Source organism: Anomaloglossus baeobatrachus, chromosome 2 (assembly GCF_048569485.1).
Source record: "Anomaloglossus baeobatrachus isolate aAnoBae1 chromosome 2, aAnoBae1.hap1, whole genome shotgun sequence".
In the NCBI taxonomy this organism is placed as follows: domain Eukaryota; kingdom Metazoa; phylum Chordata; class Amphibia; order Anura; family Aromobatidae; genus Anomaloglossus; species Anomaloglossus baeobatrachus.
Genome location: NC_134354.1, coordinates 213812568 through 213829054, shown reverse-complemented (window position 1 = coordinate 213829054; position 16487 = coordinate 213812568). Strand labels below are relative to the sequence as shown.

The following is a 16487-nucleotide window of genomic DNA, read 5'->3' as shown; positions in this document are numbered from 1 at the left end:
GCGAGTGGGCGTGTCCTAATTAAGCGGTCGTCGCTGCTCATTGGGTGTGGGTAGAGTAAGGTGTGGGTGTGTGGGAGATGTGATGCAGGGCCACTGCTGATTGGATGAGGTGGAGTGAGGGGTGGATGTGTGGGGGGGTGTTCGGCCTGTTGGAGCTGTGTGGGCGTGGTTTTGGCAGTTTCAGCGTATGATGTAATTTCTTGGACAGACAGACAGAGAGACAGAATAAGGCAATTATATATATAGATGAGCGAGCATGCTCGGAACTGCTTGTGACTTGGTCGGGGTGCTTGTCACGCTCGATACTCGGCTGTGTATCGGGGGTGCTCGAGCACCTTGCTCGAATGCCCACCCTCGCGGCTATTTTACAGTTACTAAACATGCAGGGTTTGCCTGCCAATCATGGTAATGCCATACCCATTAGGGCTACTGGAACTTGTTATCAGTATAAAAGACACCTGTCCACAACCTTAAACAGTCACACTCAAAACTCCACTATGGTGAAGGCCAAAGAGCTGTTGAAGGACACCAGAAACAAAATTGTAGCCCTGCGCCAGGCTGGGAAGACTGAATCTGCAATAGGCAAGCAGCTTGGTGTGATGAAATCAATTGTGTGATGAATAATAAGAAAATGGAAGACATACAAGACCACTAATAATCTCTCTCGATCTGGGGCTCCATGCAAGATCTCATCCCGTGGGTCAAAATGATCACAAGAACGGAGAGCAAAAATCCCAAAACCACACGGGGGACCTAGTGAATGACTTGCATAGAGCTGGGACCACTGTAACAAAGGCTACCATCAGTAACACATTACGCCGCCATGGACTCAGATCCTGCAGTGCCAAACGTGTTCCAATACTTAAAGCAGTATATGCCCGGGCCCGTCTGACGTTTGCTAGAGAGCATTTGGATTATCCAGAAGAGTATTGGGAGAATGTCATATGGTCTGATGAAACCAAAGTAGAACTGTTTGGTAGAAATACAGAATGCTGAATGCTGAGTTGCATCCAAAGAACACCATACCTACTGTGAAGCATGGGGGTGGCAACATCATGCTTTGGGGGCTGTTTCTCTGCAAAGGGAACAGGATGACTGATCTGTGTACATGAAAGAATGAATGGGGCCATGTATCATGAGATTTTGAGTGCAAACCTAATTCCATCAGCAAGGGCATTGAAGGTGAAACGTGGCTGGGTCTTTCAGTATGATAATGATCCCAAGCACACCGCCAGGGCAATGAAGGAGTGGCTTCTAAAGAAGCATATGAAGGTCCTGGAGTGACCTAGCCAGTCTCCAGATCTCAACCCCATTGAAAACCTTTGGAGGGACTTGAACATCCGTGTTGCTCAGTGACAGGCCAAAACATCATTGCTCTAGAGAAGACCTGCATGGAGGAATGGCAACAGTGTGTGCCAAACATGTAAAGACTTAAGGCCCCGTCCCACACAGAGATAAATCTTTGGCAGATCTGCGATTGCAGTGAAATCATGGACATATTATTCCATTTGTACACAGCCACAAACCTGGCACTGATTGTCCACAATTCCACTGCAACCACAAATCTGCCGCATATTTATCTCTGTGCGTGACAGGGCCTTTACAGAAAATGCTTGACCTCTGTCATTGCCAACAAAGGATATTTAACAAAATATTGAGATGAATTTTTGTTATCGACCAAATACTTATTTTCGACCATAATTTGCAAAAAAATATTGTCAAATCAGACAAGATGATTTTTAGGATTTGTTTTCTCATTTTGTCTCTCATAGTTGTGGTCTACCTATCATGTCAATTACAGGCCTCTCTCATCTTTTTAAATGGGAGAACTTACACAATTGGTGGCTGACTAAATACTTTTTTTTCCTCACTGTTTTAGGGACAGCTTAGATATAGCAGGCATATAGGCAAAGTTGTACACATAGTGCTATTCTTGTGGAACTAAAGTTTTTTTTGAGGCTGGCTTAATTAAAAGGGTGTTTTTTGGCTGGCTTAATTTAATAAATAAATCATTTATTAGTATTTATTTATTATTATTTATCATTTAATAAATAAATCATAAAAAAATGGCATGGGGTCCCCCTCATTTTTGACAACCAGCCAAAGTAAAGCAGACAGCTTCAGGCTGGCATTATCAGGATGAGAAAGACCACAGTTATTGGGCCAAATTACTATGGGCCTTCCCAGTATGATGATAACAGCCCCCAGCTGTCTCCTTTACCTTGGCTGGTTATCAAAAATAAGGGAGCCCCCATGCTGTTTCTTTAACTTCTTTAAATAAATAGTTTAAAAATACGGCCTGAGATCCCATTTATTTTTGTAACCAATCAAGGTAAAGGAGACAGCTGGGGGTTGGAGCCCGCAGTTATCTGCTTTACTTGCACTGGTTATCAAAAATAGGTGGAACCCCAGGTAATTTTTTTTTATCATTATTTCTTGTTCACAGACTTTATTACATACGAACAGCACCCAAACTCTGAACTATCTGTACAATCCCTCAGAATCCTGGATGCATAAATGGTCACCAATAGTATAAAAAACATCTGCAAACTGTTAAACTCCTTTAGGCCTAAAACACACTTCCGCATAAAAAACATATGGGTCTCACATTCCGTTTTTCGGGTCCGTGTTGCATTTTTTATGGGCGTTTCTCCGGTACGTGTGACATCCATGTGATGGCGTATGCTTGCCGTGTGTCCGTGTGGAATGTCCGTGTATGCGTTTGTGTCATGTCCGTGTGGTGTCCGTATGTGTTGATCTGTGTGTGTTGTAAAATGTCGTTGCTACATACCCGCAAACAGCCGACACAGACAGAGACGAGCGATGAGTATGAACTCGGGTGAACCTCACCCGACTTCATTGTCATACCACGGCTCTGTCTGTGTGTGGCGTCCTGATTAGTGGACATCCGTGATGGAATCCGTGATGGAATGGTGTCCGCTAATCCTCTGTGTAACTGAAGTTAGTGGCGACATTTGCGGTGCCGTCACTCAGGTTACCCGCGGCTAGCTGGAGTCACCCACTCGACACCACAACTGACCTGTGACTTTTTCGCTGATAGCACAGCTCACTTCAGTCACTTGGGTGACTCGCTGTCACAGGTGGAGGATCCAGTGGTGGCCGCGAGTAACCTGACTGACTTCATCGGTGCTCGCGCGGCTCACTTCAGTTGCTGCTTGGAGGTGATAGAGAGCGGTCATTGTGTGTGGCCACCCCTGTCAACTTCATATAACAGAGCTGAGAGCATCGTGGGGCATCCATGGATTACGGCGGACCTGGATGGGTTTTTTGGTTTTATTAAATTGGTGAACGAGGGTGTTTGTTTGAATTATTCTAAATAAAGGATTTTTTGAATGTGTGTGTTTATTTCATTTTAATAACAGGTTGAACATGGAAGTTATCTTGGGGAGACGGCTGTCATGTTTAACCTAGGACTTAGTGGCAGCTATGGGCTGCTGTCATTAACTCCTTATTACCCCGATTGCCACCGCACTAGGGCAATTCGGGAAGAGTCGGGTAGAGTCCCGGAAATGTCGCATCTAATGGATGCGGCTTTTCCGGGCGGCTGCTGGCTGATATTGTTAGGGTGGTGGGTTCCCATAACGTGGGGCTCACCATCCTGAGAATACCAGCCTTCAGCCGTGTAACTTTACCATGGCTGGTATCAAAATTGGGGGTGACCGCACGACGTTTTTTTAAATTATTTATTTATTTATTTTACGGCACAATATAGACACGCCCGCCAGCTGCTGTGATTGGTTGCAGTGAGTCAGCTGTCACTCAGCGTGGGGGCGTGTCTGACTACAACCAGTCATAGGCGCCGGTAGGCGGGGGAAGCAGGGAATAGTAGATTGAATAATGACCGGCCGGCATTTTCAGAATAATTAAAAGCACCGTATCTTTTGCACAGCTGTTCTTCGCCGCTCTGGTGATCGGGGATCGGTAAGTATGAGACAGGGGGAGATACAGACCGACAGACAAAGGGATATTGACTGACAACAACAGAAAAAGAGGTAAATTGACTGACAACCATATAAAAAATAGATTGCCCGACATCGCTCATTAAAAAATGCACACGGACGGTACGTGTAGCACACGGACATGCTATGCGTGCCGTCCGTGCAGGCACGGACCCATTGACTTTAGCGGGTCCGTGCCTGCGTGATGCGAAAAACGGACATGTCGACCGTGTGGTAAAACGCACACATGTACAAACGACACGGACACACGTTCCGTTTGTTTTTACGTGTGTGTGCCTGCTACCATAGGGTAGCATTGGTCTCCATGTCTCCGTGGCGCCGGTACGTGCAAAAAACGTACCAAACACGTACCGGCGGCATGTGTGTCGCAGGCCTTAGTGATAGTAACAAGCAGTAAGTATGTTATCATTTTGTTCAAAGTTTGCAAGAAATATAGAGCTTTACCTGCTATAAAGATATAAATTATAATTAGAATGGTCAAAATTTAGATAGAAGTATTTAAATAAAAAAAATTCTAAAAGGTGTTCAAATATGGACATTCCCTTTAAGGAATAGGGCAAGAATATATTTAAAAGTTTAACAGGGGGAACCCAAATAATAATAAGAGAACTTCAGATCAGTATAAGGTGCATTATTTTCCACTCAAATGGTGTGTAACATAACATATCTTTGTATAGACATAAAAATGTTAAGGGTGAGGAGGAAAAAGACAATGGGTGGGTGGAAAATAAACGGGTGGAATGGAAACTTTTCAGTGGGTTTCTGGTGAAATACACTATACATAAAACATATGTATTAGAGTTGACAATCATGCAATATGTGTTGTGGGACAGCATGAAAAGTGGTGAGCAGGGAACGTTTTCAGTGTTATTTCACCTTATTTCTCTACATTGCAGTTGACCACAGCCGTGTAGAACTTTCCCTGATCACCTCAGATGAAGATACGGATTACATCAATGCCAGTTTTATTAAGGTAGATCGTTTAATAATCTTGTCTGCAAAGAACATTAAAGAAATCTATCATCGGATTTGTGCTACCTACCTGAAAGCAACATGATGTAGGGGGCAGAGATCGTGGTGCCAGCTATTTATCACTTACTGGGCAGTTTGGTGCAGTTTTGGTGAAATCACTGTTTTTTCTGCTGCAGATTTACCAGTTCTCTGAATGCTGAGTTCTGTATAACTCCGCCCACACCACTGATTGACAGCTATGTGTTACCTGAATAGGCAGAAAGCTGCCAATCATTGCTGGGGGAGGGGTTATTCAGAGCTCATGAATTTGGAAATCTCTATGGCAGCAGATTTACTAGTCTTCTATTGATAATCTCCTGCTGATACTACAGTTGATTTTATCAAAACAACAGCAAGCAGCCCAGAGAGTGACACATTGCTGGAATCAGGGTCTCTGTCTCTATATTTGCTGCTTTAAGGTATCAAATACCTAGTGACATATTCCCTTTAAGCAATTAGCTACCTACAATAAGTCATTTTCAATCAGAGTCATAATTAGGCTTTCTATCACCCAGGGCAAAGTTATAGATTGTTGTTCCAATCCCTTTATCTAAAGCGGGCTTTACACACAGTGACATCGCTAGCGATGTTGCTGGTGAAAGCACCCACCCTTGTCGGTTGTGCGTCACGGGCAAATCACTGCCCGTGGTGCACAACATCGCTAGGAGCCGTCAGACATACTTACCTGCCTACCGACGTCGCTGTGGCCAGCAAACCGCTTCCTTTCTAAGGGGGCGATTCGTGCGGCGTCAAAGCGGCGTCACTAAGCGGCTGCCCAATAGAAGCAGAGGGGCGGAGATGAGCGGGCTAAACATCCCGCCCACCTCCTTCCTTCCTCATTGCGGGCGACCGCAGGTATGATTATATTCGTCGTTCCTGCGGTGTCACACGTAGCGATGTGTACTGCCGCAGGAACGACGGACAACCTGCGTCCTGCAACAGCAACGATAATCGGGATTAGAACGACGTGTCAGCGATCAACGATTAGGTGAGTAATTTTGATCTTTAACGGTCGTTCGTACGTTTTACACACAACGACGTCACTAACGAGGCCGGATATGCGTCACGAATTCCATGACCCCAACGACATCTCGTTAGTGATGTTGTTGCGTGTAAAGCCCCCTTAACTGTGGCTACTTGGCACTTGCCTTGTCAGCCAGAACCCCCAACCATTGCTATATGTGTATTACTTAAATTCATTTATATTTTGTTGAGGTTTTCTGACCAAGAAAAAAAAAATGCCTCCCCTTTGTTTATCTATATATAATCTATGGTTTGTATGTAATATCATGACAGTCCATTCCCCCTGCCACTTCTCTTCATGTTTCTGACTTGTAAATACATTGTAACTTATATTAATGCTATTAAGCTTCAGATATAGAGTTAATCTGCATGTTAGCACATAAGGATACATACCCACGATCTGCATACATTGCGTTCTGGATGCAGCTTGTCTTCTCCTGTGGAGACGCGACTGTTGTCCGCAGCAGAACACAGCATCCATGCCAATGATCATGGTTCGGGCTGCTGCTGACTTTCGCTGTGTTCTCCTCGTGGATACTCACTTCTCTGCAGCATAAACTGACAGACTGCAGCTCGGGAAGCCGCACCGCAGGTCAGTTTACACTACGGCAAAAAAGAAACACAGTGTGCATGGGATTTCTAAAGATCCCATCCTATGTGCTTGTACTGTACAATGCAGCACCAGAAAGAAAGTTAATTTTATTCCACCTGGTAGCTGCTGGCTTTCAGTCACACAGGCATGCTGGTGTGGCTGTAGTCACCGCTCACCACACAGAGCAGCGGCTGTAGGCACGCCCTGACACTTCTACTAAGGCCGGAGTCTCACGAGCATATATTCTCTCATGGGAGAGAATTGGCCCAATTATTCTAATGACACTCTGCTCAAACTCTGATCACACTTTGAGCATAAGTTAGGCGACCTTCACATGTTTCTGGCATGTGTAGCATCTGTATTTTTCATGAATACTATGTATACCCATTATAAACTATAGTGATCTTGTGCTGCCCCCGTGGAAGCAGCCGGGCTGCTCGGATCCGGGTTCGCTGTGGCTCGAGGGTCTACAGACCCAGGGGTCATGCGGCCACTCAAATGTAAGGGGGATATTTACAGGGGAATTGGTATGTAGTTCGTGACGCCACCCGTGGTGTACGGTAGGAAAGTACCGCCGCTGCCGTTGGGAGTACCCGGGGTGATGAAGTGGGGAAGCAAGGTGTTGTAACCCTCCACGGGTAAGGGGATGCCACGGGACTCAGTGAGGGGTGCCGTGGGGTGCAGGGGTCACTCTCGCACTCACTCAGTTCATAAGCAGACACTGACAACCAGGTAAACCAAATCTCTGGGTACTACTGCCGCTGAGGGGAGCTCGTCCGGGTCCCGTCCCCAATGGTGCTGAGTGGTGATCCGTGACCTGCCTCCTGGCATTTAGTTTGACTTCAACTTGTGGGTCCGGTAGCATGGAACTAGCCAGGCCCCGCTCCCTACTATGGCTAAAGGGTACTTTACACGCTGCGACATCGCTGCCGATATATCGTCGGTGTCATGTAGTTAGTAACCCACATCCAGCGCCGGTCGCGACATCGCAGCGTGTAAAACAAATGAGTGATCATCAACGAGCGCAAAAACGTGCAGAATCGTTGACACGTCATTCGTTTCCATAATATCGGTGCTGCTTCAGGTACAATGTTGTTTGTCATTTCAGCTGCAGCACACATCACTGTGTGTGACGCCGCTGGAATGACAAACATCTCCTTACCTCCGTCCACTGGAAAAGGAGGAAGAAAGGAGGTGGGCGGCATGTTCCGGCCGCTCATCTCCTCCCCTCCTTTTCTATTGGGCGGCGGTTCAATGACGCTGCTGTGACGTCGCTTTGACGCAAAACAAACCACCCCCTTAGAAAGGAGGCGGTTCGCCGTTCACAGCGACGTCGCAGAGCAGGTATGTGCGTATGACGCTGCCGTAGAGATAATGTTCACTACGGCAGCGATCCCCACATATCGTGCCACCGACGGGGGCGGGTGCTATCGCACGCGACATTGCTAGCCGATGCTAGCGCTGTTGCAGGATGTAAAGTACCCCTAAGTATTGGAGCTTGCTCTCAGGGCTCACGCTTGGGATTTTCTGGACCGTTTTGGATTTGGAAAGTCCTATCCACCTCCTTGCGCTAATGCCCCGATTCTGGAGCGGGTGGTAATGGATCATAAAGGCTCCGTTCTCCTCAGGTGAATTGTCTGGTTGCCTGAAGCTACTCCCCGACCAAGGGTCCATGTACCCTGTCGTGCCTTCGGCCCCAAACCGGTGATCGTGCTTGGCTGCTGCCTGTCCTCCTCGAGAGATCCAGGCCCCTTGCCATAATCCCCTGTGACTGGGGGTCCAACTCCTCTAGGCCCAGACCACACTCTGCAACCTAGACAGTTACTTCAGGAGTCACCACTCCCGACTTCCTCTGAGCTCCTCACAGCTCGAGGGCTACTTCCCAACCTCTCTCCTTCTCCTCTTAACTCCACTGACTGACTGACTACACTCCTGTCAATATGTGACAGCGCCATGATAACGGCATCAGCGGTAAAGTTTTACTTACCGGCCAATACCGGAAGTCACGTGATGTGATCATGTGACTTCTGGTGGTTGTCATGGTAGCACAGGGTCATGTGATGACTCCTGTACTACACTTGAATTACTTTCAGTTTCACTCGGCCCGGAGCAGTAAGCGAGCGTATCTGTTGTTTACAGCTGTGTAGCTGTGATCAACAGATAGGGCAGAGCGATCGGATTGCTGATCGCTATAGCCCCCTAGGGAAACTAGTAAAATAAAAAAAAAGGAAAAAAAAAGTTCTAGAAAATTAAAAAAAAACAAAAAAACCTAAAAGTTCAAATCACCCCCTTGAAAATTAAAGGGTTAAAAAAGTAAAAAATATACACACATTTGCTATCGCCGCGTTCAGAAATGCCCGATCTATCAAAATATAAAATCAATTAATCTGATCAGTAAACAGTAATGGTAGCGTTAAAAACGTCAGCTCGAGACGCAAAACATAAGTCATCACTGAGCCATAGATCCCGAAAAATGTCACGGGTCACGGAATATGGCGTAAAACGTGCTCCACTTTTTTCGGACAAACTTCCAATTTTTTTTACCCCCTTATATAAAAGTAAACCTATGCATGTTTGGTGTCTACAAACTCGCACTGACCTGAGGCATCACACCCATACATCAGTTTTACTATTTAGGGAACACAGTGAATAAAATATCTCAAAAACAATAGTGCACTTTTTTTGCCGTTTTTCTGCATTTGGAATTTTCTTGCCATTTTCCAGTGCACTATATGGTAAAATGTATGGTTTCATTTAAAAGTACAGCTCTTCCCGCAAAAAATGAGCCCTCACATGACCATATTGACTGAAAAATAAAAAAGTTATGTCTCTCAGAAGAAGAATGGCGAAAAAAAAACGGAAAGCAAAAAATCGGCCAGTTGTGAAGGGGTTAATTTAATTCTTTCTATATCCGTTCTGGAAAAACACTGATGGCACACTGATAGCACACTGGCACACTGATAGCACACTGACACACTGATAGAAAACACTGATGTCATCGGTTGTACATGTACCATGTTTCCCCAAAAATAAGATACTCTTACATTATTTTTTTGCCCCAAAAAATGCGCTAGGACTTATTTTCACGGTAGGGCTTAATTTACGGGAAATACAGGTTGGGAGTCAGTTTACACCTCAAAAATGGCAGCCCCTCCTGGAGAATCATACGTATCAGACCCCGGACATCTGTGTCGCTTCTAGGTACTAAGCACGCGCTCCCTGTAGGTCCTTGACTTCTTCACAGCAGTCCACCCCTACTTCCGGTCAGACACATCAGACACATATACATACACACAAACTTCCATTAATACCGCACTGCTTTCGGCAGACAGGGGGACCTGGAATGCTGTGAACGTGAAGACCTGCGCTGGAGTGCATCGAGGACCTGCGGTGGAATGCATCGCTGCATTCCACTGCAGGCCCTCGATGTGTTCCACCACAGGTCCTAGCGTTCCATAGCATCCCAGGTCACCGGAGCATTACGGTATCACCGGGTGTGTGTGTGTGCATTAGTCCATAGGTCCTCAATATGTTTCACTGTAGGGCCTTGCGTTCCACAGCTTCCCGGTTTGGCAGGTATGATTGTGAGGTGTGTCTTATTTTTTTGGGGGTGTCTGCTTTCTTTTATGATGTGTCCTGCAGTATCCTTTAACTTTTTTTTAGCTCTATGGACGCATCATTATTGAACAGTAACTAAGGCTTATTTTTGGGTTAGGGCTTATATTTAAGCCTTTCCACGAAAAGGCAGAAAATTCCTGCTAGGGCTTATTTTCAGGGAAACACAGTACGTGATTTATACACACGTGTGAGGAGGCCTTACTGTGGTCTGATTTTCTTGCATGCAAGAATCAGAGCACAAGTGAGGAGAAGATGGAGAGCTTAAGGGTGGCTTCTCACTTGCGAGTTTATCGCAGTAGTGCAATGCGAGAAATTCTCGCATTGCACTCGGACACATGTTATTCAATGATTCAGCTCTAATCTGTGATTTTTTTCTCAGTTCAAATCGGACTGAGAAAAAAATCGCAGCAGGCTGCTTTTTGGAGAGTTTCTCGCAGAGTCTCTCCAATGCAACTCTATGGGAGCGTGAAAAAAATGCATGTCACACGGACCGGCACTCACACCATCCTAGTGACATTCGTTTTTCTAAATACATTAATCGCATGTTTCTCAAAACACTGGAAATGAGTGAGGTCTCACAATGTCGGTCAATTATAGAGATTGACCGACATTGTGAGACCTCACTCATTTCCAGTGTTTTGAGAAACATGCGATTAATGTCAGTCGGTCTCTCCCTCTCGGTCTCTATTCTCTCTTTGTCAGTCGGTCTGTGTGTCGGTCTCTCTCTCTGTCGGTCTCTCTCTCTCTCTGTCCATGTCGGTCTATCCTTCTTCCCCCCTCTCTCATACTCACCGATCCCCGATCACCAGCGCAGCGCTGCACGGCGGTCACACTGCTCCGGCGGCTTCTCCTCTTTTGAAAAAGCCGGCCACTCATTATTCAATCTCGTATTCCCTGCTTTCCCCGCCCACCGGCGCCTATGATTGGTTGCACTCAGACACGCCCCCACGATGAGTGACAGCTGTCTCACTGCAACCAATCACAACTGCCGGTGGGCGGGTCTATATCATGCAGTTAAAAATATAAATACATAATTAAAAAAAAACGGCGTGCGGTCCCCCCAATTTTAATACCAGCCAGGGTAAAGCCATACGGCTGTAGGCTGGTATTCTCAGGATGGGGAGCCCCACGTTATGTGGAGCCCCCCACCCTAACAATATCAGCCAGCAGTCGGCTGGAATAGCCGAATCCATGAGATGCGACAGTCCCGGGACTGTACACGGCCATCCCGAATTGCCCTGGTGCGTTGGCAATCGAGGTAATAAGGAGTTAATGGCAGCAGCCCATAGCTGCCACTAAGTCCTAGATTAATCATGGCAGGCGTCTCCCCGAGATACCTTCCATGATTAACCTGTAAGATAAAGTAAATGAAGACATACACCAAAAAATCCTTTATTTGAAATAAATAACAAAAATAAACAACCTCTTTCACCACTTTATTCAAGTCTCCAAATACCCTTCCATGTCCGACGTAATCCACAGAGGTCCCTCGACGCTGTCAGTTCTGCTACATCGGAAGCTGACAGAGAGCGGTCACAGAGCAGGACCGCTGTCTGTGAGCTCCCCGCAGCGACTGAAGTGAGTCGCGCTATCAGCGATGACGTCACTCAGGTTACCCGCGGCCACAGATCTCAGCGGGAGGACTTCAGCTGTGGCCGCGGGTAACCTCAGTGATGGCACTGCTGATAACGCGACTCACTACGGTCACTCAGGGGATTTGTGGTCACCGGTGACACCTTCACCGGTGACCGAAAATCAGGCCATGCCACACAGACAGAGCCGCAGGATGACAATGAAGTCGGGTGAAGTTAATCCGACTTCATTCTGATCGTGCGGCTCTGTCTGTGTCTGCTGTCAGTGGCTATTAAGCTCTGCTACATGCCTCTGTCTGTGGCTGCTGTCAGCGGCCATGTAGCAGAGCTCAATGGCAGATGACAGCTGCTGAGAAAAAAAAGGAACACACACGCATTACACACGCATTACACACGCTAGCCAAATCATTACATTATTCAAAAATAGCATTGCACTTGCATTGCAATCGGTCCTAACGTGAACTAAAATCGGCCGAGTTTTTTCCAGCCTAGTCGGACCGATTTTACATGCATAGGTGTGTTTCCAGCCTAATGTGTCCACTTTCTCCATTGGCAGTGTCAGAAAAGATTGCACTACACTGGGATGACATCCGAGTACAGTCTGATGTTCTATACATACCCATAGACTTAAATAAATGTGCGGCATCCGATATATGCTAAAGATCAAAGCATACTGCGACTTGCGACTTTTTTTAGTATGCAAATGAGAAAAAAAATAGCGCTGGTTGGCACTGCCTTGTAGTATAACATTGGTCCAAGGGTTATCCAATAAGACATTGGATAGCCCTAATCTGTGTTATGCACTTGTGTGAGTGAGCCCTAACAGTTGGTTCTGCAGTGCATCAGTTCAGACCCATGTACTATAGCTCCACATAAGTGTGAAGGTGTGCTTATAATCAGCGGTGAGCAGTGACTATAGCCACATCGGCACACCTGTATGACCTAAAGCCAGGAGCTCACGGGTGGAATAAAGTTCATTTTATCTTTCAGTATAGGGGTTGGGCTTCTTTCTTAACCTACAGGTTAACCCTACATAGGATTATCCAACCTGTCAGGTTTCCTTTAAATGTTAGAGCCATAAATGACGACAATGCATGACATTTTATTGAACTAGGACTCAGGTTTTCTGGCGCTTCATCACTTGAACCATTGTTGCCTATTAAATTAAAGAGGTTGTCCAGACTTGGGGGTCAAGTTGGCAGTCTCTCTGTGTGACTGCAATTTTTGGAATCATCACAGTGTGCAAACTATCAGGATTCTCTGGTGCTGGCACCAGGAGCGGGCGGTCATGTAATTGCAAACGTGATGCCCTGGCAAAACCAGTAGTCACACATAGGCCCCCGCATAACACCTTCCCTGACCTAGGTTACATACAGCCGACCTGAAACCCTAGTCACCCCCACTTAGGGCAAGACAGGCACACCAGTGGGCGGGACCAGGCGGTTAGGGAACGCCCACCTAGGGGTCTAGTCAGCCCAGTGCAGGAAAGCAAGGAGTAAAGTTTTGAAGTTCAAGTTGAGAGGAGTGTGGGCTGGAGCTAGGTGTAGCTCCAGCAGAGGAGAATTTCAAGTTGAACGGTGCCAGGGCCGGAGCCCTGGTGCCTTGGCTAGGTGGAAGACAGTGGTCTCCGTCAGTAGGAGACAGGAAGACGGCTCGGCAGATCCGAGGAGGACCGGAGAAGGGTTGGAACCCGCCGATACCGACACCGGAGACCCGACCGGAAACCGTCACAGAAAGGGTACTCGGACCCTGAAGCCAGGACCGAAACCAGCGACCTAGCTAATTAACCGATTGAGGGCAGGATTAAAGGGCCAGTACCATCCAAAGTCCCAAAAGCAGACAACCACCCACAGAGAGGAATAGGGCAATCGCCAGGGCCCATAGATCCCACGGGTCAGCGTCAGCGAGCATGGCTCCTCAGGCACACAGAAAGCCGGGAGCGGACTCCTGAGTTCCAAACCAGGCAGCCCACAATACACAAAAACAGTGCAGAGGAAAGGACAGCGACCACCAGCCCGTGTGGGAGGACTAGAGTACAACCGGCCGCGGCTGCCGGCCACCAGCACCTTGGTTTACCAAAAGACTTGTGTGATTCATTCAATAGTGAGCAACCAACTCTTCCCTGGTCCATCTGGGCGTGCAAGCCCCTGCCATCGCCATACCCTGCACAGAGACACTGGGCCCTGGGGCAACCATCCCTACCCACGGAGGGGTTATCATCCGGCTGCCATTACATCTCCCCCGGGTATCCCACGACAGCAGCGGTGGTGTCCCACTTCACCACACACCATGGGTGGCGTCTCAGACATTCTACAATCAATCCCGTACAAATACGTCCCCCTTTTATTCGGAGTGTCCGCGCGACCCCCGGGTCCAGGGAACCCCTCGAGCCGTACCGTAGGCCCTGGATTCGAGCAGCGCCGGCTGCTGGCACAGGGGAAGCACATAAATATGAGATTTGCATACTTCCAGCTATGTTCCAAGTAGACATGTCCGGCCTTGCTTAAAAGGGTGGTTCACCCATATTTTTTATGGTCCAGATCGATATTATATTGGGAAACAATGTTTCTTTCAAATACCTTGTGTTGGCAATAGTGCCTGTGAGAGGCGCTATTGCAGACCGCTGTTCCCGGCTCCGGTGACGTCATGTCAAGTGCTGCACACGTCACATCCGTGCAGCCGGCTGTATTCTTCGCTGCAAGCAAGAGACGCGACGAGCTGTGCTGTGCTAGGAGGGAGGAAGGAGGGGGAGCAGGGAGCAGATGGGCTGTTACAGCGGTGAAACGCCGCTCACTGCTCAGTGAGTGAGGAAGAATACAGGATGTGACATGTGCAGCACTTGACGGGGATGTCACCGGAGCCGGGAACAGAGGTCTGCAATAACGCTTCTCACAGGCACTATTGCCAACACAAGGTATTTGAGAGAAACATTGTTTCTCAATATAATATCGAGCTAGACAATAATAAATATGGGTGAATAAATGTAAAGTTCTTTTCTGAATGTTTGGTTCAGTGAATCAACAATTGGGATTAAGAGGAAAAGGTTAGCTTCTTAGGGCAGGACAGGATCACGCATTGTGGTCCTGATGTGCATCTCCCCCTTGTCTTTTTTCTATTCCTTGGTTAACGTTGCTGGACATTTGTGTATTTTCAACCATATAAACTATGTAACTATATATATATATATATATATATATATATATATATATATATATATACAGTGGATATATATATATATATATATATATATATATATATATACTGTATATATATATCTATATATAAATATATATATATATATATGTATATATACTGTATTTATATATTAATTGAAATTAATTGAGTTGTTATTGGGATGTGTAAAAGATCCTAAGGCATGGATAAAGCTAGGTGTGCACTTAGCCTATAGTAAATGTTAGGTGTAATGTTCCCATAAGCCTCTGTTAACCAGTGGGAAGCCCGAAGTGTGTCTTTTGGGCTCTGTCTGGTCAGGTTATGCTTTCTTACCATTTGAATATGCGTATAAGAAAGCCGTCATGATTCCTATGTGCAGAGCATCTTGCTTTTGGAGACTATCGGCTGCACTTTCCTGAGTTACTGAGCTAGCAGTTTGATTGGCAGCACTGGATTCCATGTTGGTGCTCATTACTCAGGTGTTCTACTTCCCTGATCATTGCTCAGGCTATTTAATGAGCATGCTCGGCCAGCACTTCACCAGTTGTATTCTCTGGTTCTGCAGTTGTGCTGTTGGCTTGTGTCTCTGTTAGAGTTCTGATCTTTGTTTTCTGACCCCTGACTGGTATTTGACTCCTCTCTGCCCACTCCCTAATCCTGTCGTGACCTCTTGCCCTTTGACCTCGGACTGTTACCTGACCATGTCTCTGTTTACTCCCTGAACTTATTACATGCTGTACTGGATATGGACCTAACTACGCCTCTGTTTTCTCCTTGTGCTCATGTCGGTCCCAGGCAGTGTATATCTGATGAATGTCACTTTGGTGGCCATTGCCCGGTTCCGTGCCCTGGGCCCTTTTTGTAAAGGGGTATTTATTTACAGGGGATTAGATTGGTGTTCATACGTGATGCCACTTGCGGTGTTGCGGCTGTGTGGATGGAGCCGCCACTGCACAATGTCCACTCCTGGGGCTGGTGTTAATAGCAGCCTGGATTTTAGACCCTCTGCAAGCAGGGCTGGGCCCCAGAGGGCAGGTGTAGTGACGGGTGTTGGAAGAAGGTAGTCCACACAAGGAGTTTAGTGCAACTGGTTCTTTACTCACTTTCTAGTGGTAACTGGTCACCCGAGGTCGGCTGGTTTCACCTTCAGGTCCCCTTTGTCCCAGTGCCAGTGTAGTAATCTGGTACCTTCTTCCCCTGCACCTGTCTCTGGTTAGTGGATTCCCGTGGCGTAAAGCAACTGGGGGTCCCCATCCGGTGGTGTTTCTTTCCACTTTTGTCCGTATGACGGTAGCGTGAACCCTGTAGGGTTGGAGTCTCTGGTCCTGTCCCCGACTCTCTATTTGGTACTGAGTCTCGGAATTTTAGGGTCAGTGAGGTCCTTGATGGTCTCCTCGCTGTGCAGGTGTTAACAGGTTGGCTTGGAGTTTCTGCCTGTCCTAGGGTCCTGTACCCCGTTGGTGCATAGTTCTGGGAGTACTTCACCGTACTCCACCA

At 46.9% G+C, this 16487-nt stretch overlaps 1 protein-coding gene across 1 annotated transcript in view; it reads left to right on the top strand.

The window, feature by feature from the left end:
• The window catches only part of PTPN22 (protein tyrosine phosphatase non-receptor type 22), a 202840-nt gene that overhangs the window by 84088 nt on the left and 102265 nt on the right, over positions 1-16487 (top strand). Inside the window, exon 3 of the mRNA XM_075335601.1 lies at positions 4877-4953. Within this exon, the coding sequence (XP_075191716.1) occupies positions 4877-4953 (77 nt within the window). The remainder of the gene's footprint in view (positions 1-4876; positions 4954-16487) is intronic.